At 33.1% G+C, this 19,885-nt stretch overlaps 1 protein-coding gene across 2 annotated transcripts; it reads left to right on the forward strand.

Annotated features, from left to right (window-relative positions):
• The first annotated feature begins 1,015 nt into the window (after positions 1–1,015).
• LOC132732346 (cytochrome P450 4F6-like) lies at positions 1,016–19,063 on the forward strand. Of its 2 annotated transcripts, none has more exons than XM_060718752.1 (11): positions 1,016–1,451; positions 3,916–4,066; positions 7,289–7,470; positions 8,643–8,770; positions 9,501–9,687; positions 10,623–10,752; positions 11,583–11,712; positions 12,331–12,458; positions 13,356–13,506; positions 15,150–15,215; positions 16,080–19,063. In XM_060718752.1, the coding sequence occupies exons 1-11, from the start codon at positions 1,266–1,268 to the stop codon at positions 16,183–16,185; spliced, it is 1,545 nt and encodes a 514-aa protein (XP_060574735.1). In that variant the 5' UTR covers positions 1,016–1,265; the 3' UTR covers positions 16,186–19,063. The 2 variants fall into 2 exon arrangements, with proteins under 2 accessions (XP_060574735.1, XP_060574736.1); XM_060718753.1 differs by lacking the exon at positions 3,916–4,066 and adding an exon at positions 4,130–4,277 and having other exon boundaries at positions 1,018–1,451.
• Positions 19,064–19,885: the final 822 nt, after the last annotated feature.

Genomic DNA, 19,885 nt, shown 5'->3' on the forward strand with positions numbered 1-19,885 from the left:
CTGCAGCCCCCCCCCCCCCCCCCCCAGCGTGTCCCTAAGATATGTTTACCAGCTGGGCTGGATCATACTTTTTGGCAGTTTCAAACTGTATTGGCTGTAGTGTACTCCCTTATCAAAACAGTTGTTAATCTCTTGCCTGGGGGTGGGGCTTGGCAGAGATCTTTATCTATCAACATGCTTGACTGACTTTAATGTTTAAACTGCATAATTGATTGGTTAATTACTTTACAAAGGTCTAATGAAATAAATAGTCGCAGATAGTGGCAAATATATAAAGTACACCATATTAAACTATCTTTTTTTCCATTTTCTTAAGGAAAGTCCTATAATAAATAAATTGAAAATTATTATTTGTAAATTAAAAAGATGGCGAGTTCCATGAAGATAATATTAAAGGAATCGCATTTTAATAACTAAGAAATTAACTAACTTAGATTTTTATCAAGATGAAAAGATTGGTCATTTGCTTTTAGTAACTTTTTATGACAGTTATATTTTTTAAATTTAAATTGTACTGACCTCTGGATTCATTGATGGAAAAAATCTTATTGAATATTAGTGTTTGAAATTATGTTTTTGCACAATAGAAAGGCAGTATTTTAATACCACTTTACTTTGGAAAATCGTCTATTATTCATATGAGAAAATTGATCAAGTGTTTGAAATTATTTTTTTCAACGGTCGCGCATACAATGCTTACTACTAAACACCAGGGGAATTCTATTTGAAAGACCTTGCATACAAAATATATGCAGTGTGATGTAATAAAACACATCAAATAGCAATTTTTGATGCTGGCCCGATCTTCAAACAAAAGTGCACAATTTTTCGCCTGTTGCGTTATTTTTATAAAAATATTCCACCCATATTCAACCCCCAAGGAAACCAAGTTCTGTATCCGCCCCTGTTATGTTTCTATATCTTTGTGGCCTTGGTGAAAAGTATAAAAAAAAATGAAAAAAAAAATTCAAACTCTCCGTATGACCGGATACCAGGTTCTAGCTTTGGGAGATGATTCGCTAGATAAGATATTTACATAGTCACGGTGACGAAGAAGGAAGTTTTAAACATTTAAGGACAAACCAGTAAAAATGCAGATTTAAGCAATGACAATCATGTAAATGATGAAATAAGAGGACAGATTAACCTTTCATTGCTGATTTCCATGGTTTATGCAATGAATATACATTTGCCACTGAAATTGATTGGAATAAACATATTTGAAACATTTTTTACTCGTGCAATTAGTCCTACCTATATGTAACATGGAGTTCGTGAAAAAAAATTTCATTGAAAACAACCTAACCATACCAAAACTGCTGGTGTTCTCCGCAGTTGCTTATGTTGTCTATCTTTTAGTTAAGTTTGTGCTTTATTTACATGAATTAAAGAGAGTATTCCGTGATGTGCCAGGACCGGAGAAACATTGGTTGTACGGAAATCTTCACTTGGTATGTATTTTGTTAAAATCCTTATAATCATTTTTCACCACTGTTAGTCCAATATATCAGATGGCTTGTTATACATGTATTTAAGATGGCGGGATAGCCTATAGTCAGTATAAGACCACTGGCTGTCACTCCTCAGGTTCCGGGTTCGATCCTGGGTAACACCATTGGGATTTTTCAGAGACACTTTCAGTGTTTTCCCCACCTAATGAGAGGTCTACTGGGAAAAACATAATCTTCCCAAAGTAGGGGCTATACACTGGGGAAAGAAAAAAACCAAGGGGGTCTTTTTAATAAGTCACAGGGGCTGATTCCAATTCCCCCTTTTATCTCATAGCTTCCCCTGAAGGGTGGTCTAGGGGGCATTGTATTCCCTGAAAGGTTTTACATTTAAAGGGAAATAAAATTTATAGTTAATGGGTTTTTAAAAAGGAAAAAAAATCTTTAAAAAACCCTCATATGTTTCAAAATATATAGGCCCAATTTTTACATTGCTTTAAACTTTCAATCTTATTTCTTTAAAAAATTTACTAAGTTCAAAATATGCAAAGGGAAAAATTTATTTTTCACCAGAAATAACAACCTATAAAAAATCTTTTCCCAAAATTTAAATTTTCCTTTTAAAAACATGCAGAGTTCAAAAAAGTGTGAGCATACACCAGCTTTTTTACTTTCCAAATTAGCAATTTCAGCAATAATTCTCCCAAATCAAGAGGGCTATAGCCTCTTCTAGTCTTAATAAAATTGAGGGGCAACCAATGTTCATATAATAAAAACGCCCTGGCGCACAATTTGTTGGGCTGGGGCCTGTTCCATATTAAGTGGGAAAAAAAACATTGAAAGATAACAAGTGCATGAGAACAATGTTCACTTGACGCAGCCCTCAAAAAATACACATCCACTCAGGACCACCTGATACATAATGTAACTATGCAAAGACAGACTCTGGCTAGTTACCATCAAATTTGTGCATTAATGAGAACAAATTATAATTATACCCCCAAAAACGAAGTTAGGGGGGGTATATAGGAGTCACCCCGTGGTCGGTTGGTCAGTTGGTTGGTTGGTCGGTCCAGAAGTCCGTTGCATTTTCCTTGTCCGAGCATAACTTGAAGACTAATGGTTGGAATTCAATATAACTACATACAATGGTCAAGCACATTGAGAGGAAGTGCAGTGCACAAGAACCATAACTCTATCTTGACTAATTACAGAGTTATTGCCCTTTGTTACTTTTCCTTGTCCAGAGCATAACTTGAAAAACTACTGGTTGGAATTAAAAACAACTTCATACAATTGTCAAACACAATAAGGGGAAGTGCAGTGCACAAGAACCATAACTCTATCTAAAGTAATTACAGAGTTATTGCCCTTTGTTACTTTTCCATTGCTTTCTTTTGTCCGGGCCATAACTTGAAGACTAATGGTTGGAATTCATTAAACTTCATACAATGGTCAAGCACATTGAGAGGAAGTGCAGTGCATGAGAACCATAACTCTATCATGACTAATTACAGAGTTATTGCCCTTTGTTACTTTTCCTTGTCCAGAGCATGACATGAAAACTACTGGTTGGAATTCAAAACAAACTTCATACAATGGTCAAGCACAATAAGGGGAAGTGCAGTGCACAAGAACCATAACTCCATCTTGACTAATTACAGAGTTATTGCCCTTTGTTACTTTTCCATTGCTTTTTTTGTCCCGAGCATAACTTGAAGACTAATGGTTGGAATTCAATATAACTTGATACAATGGTCAAGCACATTGAGAGGAAGCGCAGTGCACAAGAGCCATAACTCCATTTTGACTAATTACAGAGTTATTGCCCTTTGTTACTTTTCCTTGTCCAGAGCATAACTTGAAAACTACTGTTTGGAATTCAATACATACAACTTCATACAGTTGTCAAGGACATTAAAAGGAAGTGCAGTGCACAAGATCCATAACTCCATTTTGACAAAATACAGAGTTACTGCACTTTGATACATTTCCTTGTCCGGTGCATAACTTAAAAGGTACTGGTTGGAATTCAAAACAACTTCATACAATGGTCAAGCACAATAATAGGAAGTGCAGTGCTATAACTCCATCTTCAGTATTTATAGGGTTATTGCCCTTTGTTCCTTTTCCTTGTCTTTCTGGACTTATTACAGAGTAATTCAATAAAATTTCATCAATGGCCAACCACATTGAAAGGAAATGCAACATACAAGAACCACAACTATCTTTAATTGCCCACAACCATAACTCTATATTTCAATTCTTTTTCAAGGTATTCTGTTACTACTAACATCCTCATTTCCGAAGGAGTCTTGTGGGGGTATTAATCACATTTAGTGATAGTTCTATTTTTTTCTGTCTTGATAGAAATCAGCGTTTGAAAAACAATACTGCAACCAGCTGTGAAGTTTCGGCACACTCAATAAGCTTTTTTTCACCGGTGTCTTTGATAAACTAATTCCAGATTCAAGGTTTGGACAGTGATGAACAACTAAAGTTAGATCTAGAATCATGCAACACTTTTGTACGCTATTATGCATGGTGGACATCATTTGGGAAAGTACACATCACAGGCTGTCATCCAGATATTGCCAGAATGTTTGCAAAAACTTCAGGTTAGTAGCTCTATACAGAAAAAGTAAAAAACAATCCATGGATAATTATCCTGATATTTTCAGCTTCCGGGCAACAGTCATGACCGAATTATGTTTGGACTGAGTAACTGTAATATCTACAAACGATACTACGTTTGGTGGACGACTTTCGTTAAACCGTCTTTGAGTGTGTGCCATCCAGATACCGTCAAAATGATCATGAAAACCTCGGGTAAGTACTAGCGAGATGCTTTGTATGATTCGGGAAAGGAAAAGTAATAGCGATGTATTTGGAGTTTGGATTTATATCTAAATATAGTAACCGGATGTTGCTCAAAACTTTATCAATAGTTTGATATTGTTATACGGGTCTTGGCAATTCAGCAATTTTAAAACTTACATACAGCTACATTTGTTAAATTTCATATGAGGAAGTCTTTGCAGTCCCCGAGCTTTGGCTTGCCTGGCTCTAGTCTAGACTTAAATGTGTATTATATCTAAATAGGAATCAAATAAAAATCAATTAAAAAATGCAAAGATTTCTATACCTTTCAGTAGAATTTTCAATGTCATCTCTAGTTGGATGCGGCTATTTTTAATATAACTGAATGATAATTGGTGGAAATTTCAGATAAGGGAACAATAACAACTCTTCTGCTCAAGAATGATCATCAGTGTGTTCGATTGAAACCAGAAACAGTGCATGAAACACAAAATGAAAACTTTAAAACAAAAAACGTAAAATGGAAAATGAACAAAATTTTTTTTTCATCCGACTTCCCTATACTTAGGCTTTGTGACGTTTGTCTTCTTTTATATTAGTCTTACAATGTAAATGATAAATGGTCTTATTTAACAGGGTAATGGCTAATAAAGAACTCTAAATACCTGAGATGCAGATTTATTCATAATTGGATAAAGTTTTGTGCTTGAAATAGTCTTGCTTGAAACTACTGCATGGAACATTTATTTCTTACAGCTTTCTTAAAATGCTTTTTATTTCAAGGAACTCCACGGAGGTCCAAAAACTAAAAATTTGATTTTCTTTCATAGATCAACTAGGGCATTTAAAATAGAAAGATATTCAAAAGATGATTAAGAAATATACTCAGAAATTAATCGAAAATCATATTATTGTGCTAAGATTTGAGTGAAAAGCATTGCAACACTTCAATTTTGGGTCATTTTTCACAATTATTACAATTGTCCTGGAAAAACTGAGTGAGCGAAGGATCTGAAATTTTGCACACAAGCTATTGGTCTAGACTTTAATCAAATGGAACATTTATATTGAAAAATTATTCCCAATCCTCTCATATGAAAAAACCTCAGTGGAGTCGCTTTAAAAGCTAGATATTTAGTTTGAACACATTGTATTACACATGTACCTAGTGGCTTATAAAAATAACGAATTCAGCCAATAAATTTTGGAAAATTAAGATGTTCTTTTTGTCATAATTATTCTTGGAACAAGCAAAATTTTAAAAAAATAATAAATTCCAATAAACAGTTTTCATTCTGTCAATATTAGTTGTCTATGCTGACTGGCCTTGGTCAAAATTTTATTTGCATTGCTTGCTTCAATGTTTATTTGTATGTCTTCTCAAATCTATTTTGTCATTATGCTGTATTGACAATTTCAGTCATTTGTTCTATTGTATGAGATTCCTTGTAGATTATATTAAAGCTGCATGCCTCCAGATAAGCCAAAATATTTCAATAAAATCAAACCAGAGTAAAAAGTACCGTAATAAGATTTAGAAAAGATTTTAAGTAATAATTTACATGTTATGTGCCATTTGTGACTGATTTTTTCATTATTTAAAACCATATTTCTACTGACTGTTACTGAAGCAGTAAAGGTTATTTTGAATATTGTGGCCTCATTTTGTTAATTTACTTGGGTTGTGAGTGCTCCATGTAATGTGTAACTTGCTTACTTTGGTTACTTCACACTATTTTACTTTTAAATATACATTTTCAAAATTTTCATGAAAATTATCATGAATCTGGAGGCATGCTGCTTTACATGAAATGCATGTCAAGGTCATTTTTTATAAGTATTATGTAGTTTAGTATGAAATGATAAAAATCTTGATCTTTAGATTTATTTTATAAATTGAAAGAATGATTTAAATTGATTATATGAAATTATTAAATTATAGAAGATTTGATTTTTGTTAGGTCATAATTAGCACCCTAATGCATTACCTCCGCGTTGAAGAGTATTCAAATAGGCTAGAATTACTGTTAACTACATTGAAAATGAGGGCCATGGGTTCAATCCCCAGAAGGGTCAACTTTTTTTTTTTCTTTCTTTTTTTCCTTTAACATTATTTATGTATCTCTCATGTCCCATATGGAAAGAAAAAAGTGTTTAATTTTGAATTTTTAATTTATATAGGTATTTATTGGCTGAATTATGCTAAATCTAGTAATAAATATGGTACCTGATATTTTCAAAGTGTAATATAATCAAAACTAGACGGTAAAAGTATTTCATATTTTACAAGATCAACCAATATACTTTTTAAAAAATTTAGGGAAACTTTGAAAACAGGCACTCATTTGGGTAAATTTTAAGAATTTTTTGAATTAGGCTCACTTAGTAGAAAAATGGTCAGACATGTGGTAAAAATGGGTGGGGTAGGGCAACATTTTTATACAGATTTCATAAATTTTAAGTAGAAACCATAATTTTGCTTATGTGGATTGTTAGCTGAATGGTACTATTTGTTTCTTACCAAAAATTCATGGGAAAACATTTTTCATTAGAATGTTATTGCAGATTATTTAAAGGTTCCTCATTTCTAAAAAAGGGCCCTCATAACATCCTAGCTTGAGTTCAGAAAAGTGGCCATAACTTGATTTCCGTACGGTAAACTTTGTTTAAATTTTGCATACAGGCGTACTTTAAGGTATACATCTGACCTATGATGTCATTTCTTTAGTTCCTGATAGTGCCCATTAGGGTCCTAATACCTTACAACAATATAATACTGCACATTTGTAACATCGCTTTTCATTGGATAATTGTGATGTTTATATAATCTTTATACACTACTGCTGTCAAGTTTTGAGATAATTTCATTTTTCTCTCTAAAAAAAAATTTTGACGGGTTATATGGCCATAATTATATAAACATTATTTGCAATATAACCCTTGCCTGTACAAACAATCTTTTATATAGAGCCATTTAATCTGTCATAAATCTATTACTAATATTTTATTGTATATTACAGAACCTAAACCGATCGGCTTTATGGGAATATACCGGCTAGGTTTGCCATGGTTAGGGGAAGGTTTGCTCATAGCAGGTGGTAAGAAATGGGCGCGAGCCCGTCGACTTCTGACGCCAGCATTCCATTTTGACATTTTAAAGCCATACATGTCCATATATAATGATGCTGCAGATTTACTTGTGGTAATTATCAATGTTTTATAACTGAAATATTAGAAAATATGAAATATATTTCATCTTTGTTTTAAATATCAGTTATTGATATTGATGAAATATAGAATATATTTTATTTATGATTGTGATAACTATTTGTTATTTACTGATGAAATATAATCTATATTTCATTTATATGAAAATAGTAAATTATTTACAGGTGAAATATGGAATACCTGTATATCTCATTTGTGCAAAAAAAAATTCGACGAAATACATAGAATTTATCTCATTTTATGGGTTATTTTATGGCTTTATAAATAAGAATTAAATATACAGTGTATGTCATTTGTGTGGTTTTTATCAATGATTTGTAATATATATCACTCGCGTGGTTATATATACATGTGGTATATCAGTCAGGGCCAAAAAACCCTTCTTTGTAGAGGCCGAATATAGGCTGCTTCCCCAACCAAACTAGCCTCTTTTTTCCCCAGTCCTCAAAATTCCCCAGTCTTTTGTAATTTCCCATATAATTTTATTTTAGAACAAAATTAAATGATGGTGTTGAATTAAGGTCTTTTACTGCCATATTAGTGTTACCCAGTGCTTTTTGCTTTTCTATTTTAAAGAACTTACTTTTCCCAAAGTATGCTAAAATCACGCATATTTTCCCCAAGAAAAAGGCTAAGGCCCCTTCCCCAAATATGGTGTTTTGGCCCTGTCAGTTATCAACACATGCATTTGAAATATGTAATATATCTAATTCAAGTTATTCAGTAATAATTTATTGATAAATATTTGAATTAATTATACTTCTCGTCTGTCTAAAATGATGAATTAAATTACCGAATGTCATTTAAGGGGAAACAACTGTTTGATTATTATAGCTAAGTTATTCAGTGATTACCTCCCTTAACACATAAAGTACTTAATTCTCACTGTAAAATGGGTTAAAAGAGAGTACTATTAAATCGCTGATGGAGGAAGACCTAAGATGCCATCTGTGCATTATTCAGGCAAGAACCAGCAACTGAATAGAATCACCAAACTTTTTGTACGCACCTCACATGAAAGAATTTAAAGTCCTTGTCGAGATTCGAACCCACAATAGCAAAAGACAAGTAGTCTGAAGTTAGGGACCTTAACCACTTGGCCATGGACACCCCACTCATATGATGTGATTCTATATTTAACTTCAGGGAAACTTAGAAAGATACATGGAGAAAAAGGAGAGATTTGAAGTATTTGACTACATCAGTCGCGCCACGTTAGATGTTATCATGAGATGCGCATTCTCCTACCAAACTGACTGCCAGAAAGACAAAGGGTACCTATTTTGTTACCACATTTGTCTATCCTAATTACTGATGCAGAGGGGGGCGTCCGTGGCCGAGTGGTTAAGGTTGTTGACTTCAAACCACTTGCCCCTCACTTTGGATTCTTTCATGTGAGGAAGCTATCCAGCTAGCTTATGGAACGTCGGTGGTTCTACTCAGGTGCTCATTTGTGCCTGAAATAATGCACGGAATGGCACCTGAGGTCTTCCTGCACCAGTAAAGCTGGAACGTCACGATATGACCTATACTGTGTCGATGTGACGTAAAACCCAAAACAAACAAACAAAAACAAATAATGATGCAGACACAGTTTCACAAATTTATTTTGATTGCACCCTAAGGCCAGCTGTGTTGGTTGCACATAAGGCCAGATGAAATTATTTTTCACATTTTCTTGACAGTATTCTTTATGCAGGCTTTTGATGCTGACCAATAGGTAGAGGTTAGGGTGATATAGTCGCCACTTTCTCATTTCATCTGTCCATCGTTCCGTTTGTTGCGAAATTAATAGAGAGCCAGGTAACTGTAAACAGATCAGTTTAAATTGATAGGCCAAGAAAGCATGAAATTTTGCTAATGGCCATTGACAAATATGCAGGTTTCGGGAGTTTCCATCGCTTAAACATTTTAACAATATGTCTTGCTTAAAGCATTAATGTAACTTCTATCTCTGTTGCCCAAATAAGTGTATCTCATTATATGACTTTATATTTTTTGTAGAACAAGACATCCGTATGTACAAGCAGTAGAGGAAATAGCCGATGCGTGGAATTATAGAGCTCGGAAACCCTGGCTGTATCCAGATTGGCTGTATTATATGACGAGGCACGGAAAACAGTTCCGGAAAAACTGCGACTATGTACATACTGTTGCTGAAGATGTCATTAAACAAAGAAAAGAAGCATTGGTAGGTTAATATATTAATATGGTATCAAATAATCTTTGTTGATCAAATGTACTGAATCAAAAGTAATGTTTGTGGATCAAATGTACAAGCTTAAATAAAGTTTGTGGATCAAATGTTCCGGGTTAAGTAATGTTTGTGGATCAAATGTACCAGCTTAAGTAAGGTTTTATGGATCAAATGTACGAGCTTAAGTAAGTTTTGTGGATCAAATGTACAAGCTTAAGTAATGTTGATGGATGAAATGTACGAGCTTAAGTAAGGTTTGTGGATCAAATGTACGAGCTTAAGTAAGGTTTGTGAATCAAATGTACAAGCTTAAGTAAGGTTTGTGGATCAAATGTACGAGCTTAAGTAATGTTGATGGATCAAATGTACAAGCTTAAGTAAGGTTTGTGGATCAAATGTACGAGCTTAAATAAGGTTTGTGGATCAAATGTACAAGCTTAAGTAAGGTTTGTGGATCAAATGTACAAGCTTAAGTAATGTTGATGGATCAAATGTACAAGCTTAAGTAAGCTTTGTGGATCAAATGTACGAGCTTAAGTAAGGTTTGTGGATCAAATGTACAAGCTTAAGTAATGTTTGTGGATCAAATGTATGAGCCTAAGTAATGTTTGTGGATCAAATGTATGAGCCTAAGTAAGGTTTGTGGATCAAATATACAAGCTTAAGTCATATTTGTTGATCAAATGTACAAGCTTAAGTAAGGTTTGTGGATCAAATGTACAAGCTTAAGTCATATTTGTTGATCAAATGTACAAGCTTAAGTAAGATTTGTGGATCAAAGTACAAGCTTAAGTCATATTTGTTGATCAAATGCACTAATCAAATTTTCTTTGTTGATCAATTGCATTGAATCAAATGACTTTTGTAGATCACATTTTCTTTACTCAACACATGAATAAAAAATCACATCTTGTTATCACTTGTTTTAGGACAGGAGTGGGAATTCTGATAGAAAATACCTAGATTTTCTGGATATACTTCTTACTGCAAAAGATGAAAATGGTCAGGGCCTTACTCCTTTGGAGATTAGGAATGAAGTGGACACATTTATGTTTGAAGGTAGATTCTCTTTATTTATAGTACAGTAAAATCTCAACAGAGTGAGCATCAATTTAGCAATAACCTCTTTATAACAACAGCAGTTTCAGTTATTACTAGAAGTAAGACATCACAATAAATTTATCCTCTCCAGAGCATCTGCCTCTCTTCAACAAAAAAAATGTTGTACATCCCTTAAGATTAGTGAAGATGTTGCCCAGTATTACATTATAGTGTAATACAAATTTTTATATATCCATAAGTGCTTGCATTACAGTCCAATATAGGATTATTTTCTGTATTAGATGCTGCTGGATACAATATGTCTTATATTAGATGATTGAAGGCATATTACAAGTTTCTTTTATCCTTATCGATAAAAGTCATAATGTTGTAATTTAGTTGAGCACTTTGAAATCTAAGGATAGAATAATTCAAATATTTATCCATATTTTTGAGAGCTCATATTGCAATTTTTTTACACCTTAGTGTGATATGTATAGTATTTTCACTTAAAAACAGACATATGTAGCCAATTGGTTATGGTCATTGTCGTCAAACCATTTGCCCATCACAGCTGTGATTTCGAATCCAGACAGGGACTTTGGATGTTTTCATGTGAGGAAGCTATTAAACCTGCTAATGGAATGTCAGTGGTTCTACTCAGGTGCCCATTAGTGCCTGAAATAATGCACGTAAGAGCGCCTGAGATCTTCCTCCACCAGTATAACTGGAAAGTCGCCATATGTTTTGTACTGTGTTGCTGTGACATGAAACACAGCCAAAGAAAATAAATAAAAATTAAACAAACATAATTATAAAATTATAATCTATCTTATTATAAACTTCAGGTCATGATACTACAGCAAGTGCTATATCTTGGATCCTGTACTCTCTTGCCAAGTACCCGGAATATCAGAAAAAATGTCAGGAAGAAATCGATGAATTGTTACAGGGCCGGGACACGGACGATATAGAGTGGTATGGTCATTTCTTATATACAGCCATCTTTCTGCTTGGCCCTTACTTCTTCGGGTTCAAGCCCTTTCAGGAACATTTAATTTCTATTATTTTAATATGTAAAAAAAGAAGTAAAGCAGCAAGCTTACAATGTCAGTGGTGTCGCTCAGGTTTCTACTTATGTATCTGTAATATATGTTGATTCAATTGTCATAAAGTTACCAAAATTTAAAAAAAAAATGTAAAAAAAATATTTTGAAGATGCTATAGTAAGGAAAAAAGATCAAAATAATCATTTTCAAGACAAAGTAGTGTGACGTAATTTTTTCTGACTAATTTTTTGTTATTATTCTGCAATTAAGCAATAAAATTTGTTTTATCCATAATCAACCGTTTGCCTGCTGGTGGCAACTGAATCTACCCATGTGACTAGTGCTGACTAAGATCAACCAGGGCACATCCCTGCCATCTGATCATGGTCTACACTGTTTGCTATCCAGGCAGTACTTATTTTGAAATTTTCACCAATAAAAAATGACAAATGAAAGATGGACAAGTCCATTTAAGATGTTTAGCAATGGTAAAGGGTTTAATTTGTATTTGTTGATTAAAACTGTAAATGTTCTTATTATTTTAAAGGTCAGATATACCTAAGTTAGAGTATCTTACAATGTGTATAAAGGAAGGAATGAGAGATCATAGTCCTGTGCCATTTATACAACGAGAATTTACTCATGATTTTGAAATCGATGGAAAGACTTTTCCAGGTATGTTAATAAATTCAAATACTAGTAAATAATAATTTATTCCTTAGTTCACTGGCTGTAACAGAAACTACCCATGCAACCAGTGCCGATCAAGATCTATTGTTTAAATAATTTGCATTGTTTGCTACTCATTCAGTTCTTCTTATAAAATTGTCCCAAAATAATGATGAATGGTTTTGTCCACATGGAAAAATTTATAATGATCAGCATTGTTTGCTACTCGTTTAGTGCTTCTTTTGAAATTGTCCGTAAATAATGATGAATGCATTTGTCCAGATTGAAAGATGAACAAGGCCTTAAAGCATCTTAATGGTTAAATGAAAAATTTATTTTTATTTATGTTTGTTAGTAAAACTGTATTGACTCATTTACAGTGGAACCTGTCTTATCCGAACTTATCCGGACCAGAAGAAAAGTTCGGATTAGGTTTCCTGACCAGAAGGTTAATTTTAGAGTAAAATAAGAACAAAAATTGAAAATGTCGTTCGGAATTCGGAGTAAACAGGTTCCAGATCCGAAAGGTTTTTTTACTATTGAAAATAGAACAAATAAAATCGGGACCGGACACTTCGTTCGGATAAAAAAGGATTCCGGATTAGAAGGGTTCGGATAAGCAAGGCTCCACTGTATAAGACAGAATTTTCCACTTCAATTTAGTGGGCTGCACTTTACCCTGTGTCTTATATGTGGATCATAACAGTCCATGGAAACAGTGCAACTTTCAATAAAATTTTATATTTCTGTTACCATATTCTAAGATCATGCAAATTTTAAATAAATCCTGTAAAATTACATTACACTTCATACTGCCGATATGTCTATATTTAACTTCTAGCAAACATCTTTAAGCAGAATTAAAACATAATACGTTACATTATTTCATGTATTATATTACAGCTGGTACAACAGTGTCATTACATATATTTGGTCTCCATCACAATAAAAATGTCTGGGAAAACCCGATGGAGTTCATACCTGAACGATTTTCCAAAGAAAATATAGCTAAGATGGACACATTCCAATTTGTGCCTTTTTCTGCAGGACCAAGGTTTGTTTATATCTTTTATCTTGATGTTATGTGTTTGACTTTTATAAAGTGTGCTTCATTTATGGTAAATATTTGTAATTTTGGGCCTTCATTGCTGAGGTTGATGTGGCTTACTTAAGATTTTCAGACTCAAAATTTGTATCTGTAGTCCAGCCTGGCTGAAGTTGAGGTATCAGTTTTAAGATCACATGAGTCACATGGTTGGGTGGTTAATGCATCAGACTTGTAATATAAGGATTGCTGGTCCAATGGGTTTATACCCCTTGAAGGGCTAAGCTGTTGTTTGCTTTAATAAGAAACTTCATACTCATTGCTTAGTACTAGTTGGTTCTAGGAATGAATTTGTTAAGTTTCTATTTAAGCATATAGCTTCCTGCACAACTAAAATAAATTCTATTTAAACTAAGATCAAATGACATACTTCTCACCAATGTAGATTCAGAACATTTTAGTGAATAGGATGTTCAACATTTTCTTTTGAGGGAACAGTTAAGCCAGCTAATGTAGTAAGGTACTAGTGGTTGTTCCTGCTCATGCCAGAAGCAGTGAGAAGCAGGAGGTCACTTTGGGTCTTCCTCTGCCATCTCATTCATTTTACTCAAAAGCCAAAACAATTTGTAACAATAATGATAACTTTCATATAAGTATGTTTGTTCTTATTTCAAATGTTATCCCCTTTGTTAGATTAATAAATAATATATGTTTATATTTTGTCATAAATTACTAAGATATTATTATTTTTCTAATGAAATAATCAAGATATTGTCATTGCTGGTATTATTAACCAAACCTACCATCTATTGATATAACCAAGGTTGTGCCACCTTCATTGCATTTATATGAATAATCAAAGTATTACCATTTTTAGCTCGACGATTTGATAAGAATAAGTAGAGCTATCCTAGTCACCCGAGCGTCGGCATCGGCGTAACCACTTTGTTTAAAGTTTGTTTTTTTTTTAACTTTTTTTTAAACTTTGCACACTTGTTAACCATCTTGATCCCAACCTGTAGACAGGAGGAGGTAACTCTATCAACCATTTTGAGAGAATTATGCCTGTTTTTCAACTTAGAAAACACTTCAAATATTTTCAAAGTCCATTGACATATGGCTTTAAAACTTTGCACACTTGTTCATCATCATGCCCCAATCTTGTAGACAGGAGGAGGTAACTCAATCAAGCATTTTGACAGAATTAAGCCCCCTTTTTTATTTAGAATTTATGTAATAGTTTGCGAACCACCTCAGATATTTTCATACTTCATAGATATCTTGCTTTGAAACAAGTTGAATTTTTGTACACTTCTTTTAGAGCATAATAGGACACTCTCCAAGACCTATAACTGATTGTAACATGGATTTGAAAAAAAAATTGGCCCTTTTGGGAACTTACAAAATTTTACATAATCAAGGCTCTTTTACTACCAAGCACTAAGAATAGTCGAGCATGGTATCCTACTGACAGCTCTTGTTAATATTATAAACAAAGGTATTGCCATAATTTGATATGGTAATAATATTCCAATATTGCTATGTTTCATTATACATCATATTATCAATGTATAGCCATATATATGAGTGTACCACCAACTTATTGCCATATTTCCATGTATTAAGCATTCATAATAATGCCATATTTGCAGGAATTGTATTGGCCAGCATTTTGCCATGAATGAAGAGAAAGTGATCATCAGTAAATTGTTAAGAAGGTAATTAATGTCCTGAACAAGGTTTTATTCATTACTGCAAAATCATTTTTATTCTACGGTCACTTTTTTTCCATGGTTTTCATGGATAGGTCAATCCACAAATTTAAAATCCAAAGAAATTTTATTTTGTTGGTTGTAAGATTACATGTATTTTTTGTATTTCATAGTTTGCATTTTTTTTCTTCAAAAACCAAACAAATTTACAAAATTTTAACAAATTTAAAAATCCACAAATGCCCTTTTTTGACAAAACCATGAAATTATATGCCCATGAAGTTAAGTGAATTCACAGTTTTAGTTTTAGTCACTTTATCAGAGAATTTTGTCAGTGAATGAAAGTGTATTGGTGCAAACAGGTTCTTGATAAATATTAATTTTAGCAGATCTTTCTTTGACCGAGTGATTCATGTCACTTACTAGCCCCTCTTTGATATGATTGTGATTTATTTCTGATTTAGATTTTAAATTAAATTCAAAGAAACAATTCAGCCATGGTCAAATACCCATGGCCGAACTATAAACATTGATCAGCTATGTGTTATGTTACATGTTAAACAACCGTGGGTATCCAATGATGCAATTCATCTAGCTACAAGTCTGTGTTTCTGTCTGTGGTGACTGCATGTGCTTTAGGTTTGTTTGTTTGTTTGATTGGGTTTTGCGTCACACCGACACAGTATACATGTAGGTCATTTGGCGACGTTCCAGCTTTACTGGTGGAGGAAGACCTCAGGTGTCATTCAGTGCATTATTTCAGGCACGAACGGGCACCCGAGTAGAACCACCGACGTTAGGTACTGCAAAAAAGAGTTAAAGGTACCTTCATCGGGATGGTAATACCTTTCATACATCTTGTTCTTTCAGGTATTGGTTTGAATTGGATGAGACGCATTCAGTCAGGCGGAAAATAGGCGCAGTGATGCGGGCCGAGAACGGCATTTATCTTTATGTTAGACCACGAGACTTGTGATATAACAGCTTATAAGCCAAGACAGTTACTTGTACTGTTAAATAATCGGTTTAAAGCTATAAAAGGTTGTCTGTTACTGGAAGATTATTTGTTTGTATTGTATTGAAATTTTTAACCCTGACCACCCTAAATATCTTAAATGGACTTGTCCATTTTTCCATCTGGACAAAACCATTTATTCAGTTTAAGGAAAACTTCAAAATTTGTGTGGGCTGAATAGCGAACAGTGCAGACCATGATCAGATTGCACAGATGTGACAGCTATTCTTGGTCGGCACCGTTTGCATGTGTAGATTTGGAATTTAAAAAAAAATGCCTTCCAAAGTCTCAGTATGTGTATGAATTTATTGCCAAATTCATTTGAAATGGAGGATGGTACCTTTGAATTTTGATCAAGTTAACATGTGACTTTTATATGCTTTCAATAATGCATATTTTTGTTAGAGAATGTTTTATTTGGATAACTTACAATTTACATCATGGTTAAAAAGAAAAGAGACTTTTTATGTGAACTCTTTTGAGAAACAAGGACAAGAGAGTTAAAGGAACTCCACTGAGGTCCAAATGCCCAGCAAAATGAAATTTGTATTTCTTACACAGATCAGCCGGGGAACTAAATACAAAAAGATATGCAAAAGATTATAAGAAATATACTGAAAAATAAATTGAAAATCGTTTTTTGTGCTATTCATAGCCATATTTGAGTGAGAAGCATTGCAAGGCTAATCAATTTTGGGTGATTTTTCACAATTAAAATAATTATGCTGGGAAAACAAAATGAGAAAATTATCTGAAATTTTGTACACAAGTTATTGGTCCAGACCTATGCAAAATTATTTTCAGTCCCGTCATGACAAGAAACTTCAGTGGAGTCCCTTTAACCAAAAACAACATAAGGTTGACAGTTTTCTGAAATTTAGGTTGTAGTTTTCACCAATTATAGATTTAGATCAAGGTCCAAGGGACATGTGATGAAACTGGTCTGCATACCAAAATTTATATTCTGTGATACTTGATGTTGTAATATGCAATTTATAAGTATTTAAAGTTCATTTTATAATACCTCAAATAATACTGGAGGAATGCATGTTGAATAAGCTCAGAGTATGTGTGTTCTTTTGAATATTTTGTATTTTTGAATATTTAAGAAAGAAGTATATTTTTTAAGAAAATAGTGTATTTTGAATATAATGTATTTTGTATTTCTGGATATTTAAGAAAGTAGTTTATTTTTGAATATCTAAAAAGGAATGTATTTTTAAATATTTTTGTATTTTTTTTAAATATTTACGAAAAGACAGGAGATTTCTTTGGTTAAAATAAAGGCTGAATGTAACTCCTTTTCTTAGTGACAGAACTATGGACAAAATTGCTGATTAATTAAAAAAAATCCCCGAAATTAGGAAGATTTTCTCTAAAAAAAATTCAACTGTTTAGGCAAATATGACTTTTTATGAAGATGACTATTTATAAATTTAAATCCTAATCTGACAAGGTTATTGTCACATGATTGATAATCATTAGCTGGTGAGAAGAAACAAAACGTTTAAAATTAGATTTATTCCATGGTTTTAGACCTACACATGTATTTGTTTGTTATGATTTGCTATCAAAATATGTACATAATATTCATAACGGTCTCATTTTTCATGATTATACAGAAAAAAAATCAAAAGTTTTACTTCCCATGGTTATATATTCCCACTTATATTTAAATTCCTTGATTTCTTTAAATGTCATTGATTTTCTAAGGCTACAGACATGTTTTCCAATTTCTAACATTTTTGCACAACTGGTTTCTAAGCTCACCTAGGCACAGAGGTGAACTTTTGTGATTGCAGTGTGTCCAGTGTTCATTATTGTCCACATTTCTTTAAACAACATCTTCTACAACACTTGATGGATTTTGACCAAACTTTTATAGGAATGATTATGAGGTGGTCCTCTACAAAAGGTATGTAAATGGTTCTAGATGATGCATTAAGTAGGTCACAGGAACTAACAATAGACTTCAAAAATGAGATCTTTAAAAACTTCTTCCCAGAAACTACAAAGCCCAGAGCTTAGATATTTAGCATATAACATCACCTTGTGGTCATCTACAAATGTTTTGTAAATCATGCCTTCTTTTTTGAAACTACACCTTCCCCAGGAGTCACTTAGTTTATATAATATATAGACTTGTACTGGAAAATACAATTATGTCTTCTGGAAAATACAATTATGTATTCTTTTATGAAACTACAACGCCAAGAGCTTAGTAATACATATTTGGCATATTTAGTTGACAGCTACAACAGTCTTCTTCTCTGAAATAACAATGCCCAGAGCTTAGTTATTTGGCAAGTTGCATCACCTTTTGGTCTTCTACAAATCATGTCCCTAGCATCAAAACTGGCGCACCCTGGGGGTTACTTAGTTTATATAGACTTGCATAGTAAAACAATTATTAAATGTCAAGTCTTCTTGTGTGAAAATACAATTCCAAGAGCTTTGATGTTTGTCCTGAAACATTTTGTTTAAGATGCAGACATCTACAAAAATTTTAAAAATTGTGAAGCTTAGAGAAGAAAGACAAACCCAATGTGACTTCATAACTGGTTTTCCACTTTCTATCATTAATCTCAGGTGAGCGACCCACGGCCATGATGGTCCTCCTGTTACTTTTATACTAGCTATGTTCATGGTACATACTTCATTGACCAGGGCATGTACTAATTTGTCCTAAAATACTTCATGTATGTCTTATTCTTTATTATACACAAGAAACAGAAATTTAATCAATGTTCAAAAATGTTTTATTATATATTTTATTTACAAGATAGCTTGTTATTTTGGGCGAGCATATTTTACTATAATAATAAAATTGTCATTTGCCCATTAAGTATTCTTTTGTATTTTGACCATTAAAGCAGCACATCTCTAAATTCCTATCAATGTTCTTGAAAATCAAACCATTGCCCTGCTTAACTTGTCCAATGGACTCTTCCTGGTTCTTTATTTGGAACTGTCCATTATCAATTTTGGGGAAATTAAGTTAGTCAGCCATCAGTGTAGGGGCTGGGCAGATTTCAGGGACGTGCAGACCGGCCTGGCTCAACACTGGTGGCAGTGGCTAATCACTTTTGGTCCCGGCACGGAATTTAATAAATTCAATGTGAAAAGACACTTAAAAATGTAAGATCATCTGTTAATGTGATTTATGTATATTCTGCTAAATGTGAGAAAGAAAATCAAGCTTAATGGTTGACCAATTGTGCAAATGGAGAAGAAATGTAAAAAGAACCTAGGTAAGTAAGAGAACAAACATGGCCTTGGTAACTTGATTCTTACAGTAACTTCTATTTTGTGTAACTCCCTACATAGAACACACACACGAAAAATCTTGCTCATTGCTATGTTATTAGATCTATAAAATATATAAATCTATATATCTGCTGCAAAGAGATTTGTTGAATTTTGAAGTAAAAAAACAATTCTTTCATGAAACAAATATGTTTTTATATTGTAGCATATTTTGTTCAGGAACATTAGATTTATTTACCAGTTAGTACAATCTATTAATATTTGTTAAATAACAGACATTCTGTGTTATACCTCTTTTAGTGTTACACCTCTCAGTGTTGCACATCTTTCGGGAATAGGCACAATATTATGGAAATTACATAATTTTATTATCAGAATATATCATCAGAAATAG

Source organism: Ruditapes philippinarum, unplaced genomic scaffold, assembly GCF_026571515.1.
Source record: "Ruditapes philippinarum isolate M1 unplaced genomic scaffold, ASM2657151v2 ctg1551_1_1_1_1, whole genome shotgun sequence".
Lineage (NCBI taxonomy): Eukaryota > Metazoa > Mollusca > Bivalvia > Venerida > Veneridae > Ruditapes > Ruditapes philippinarum.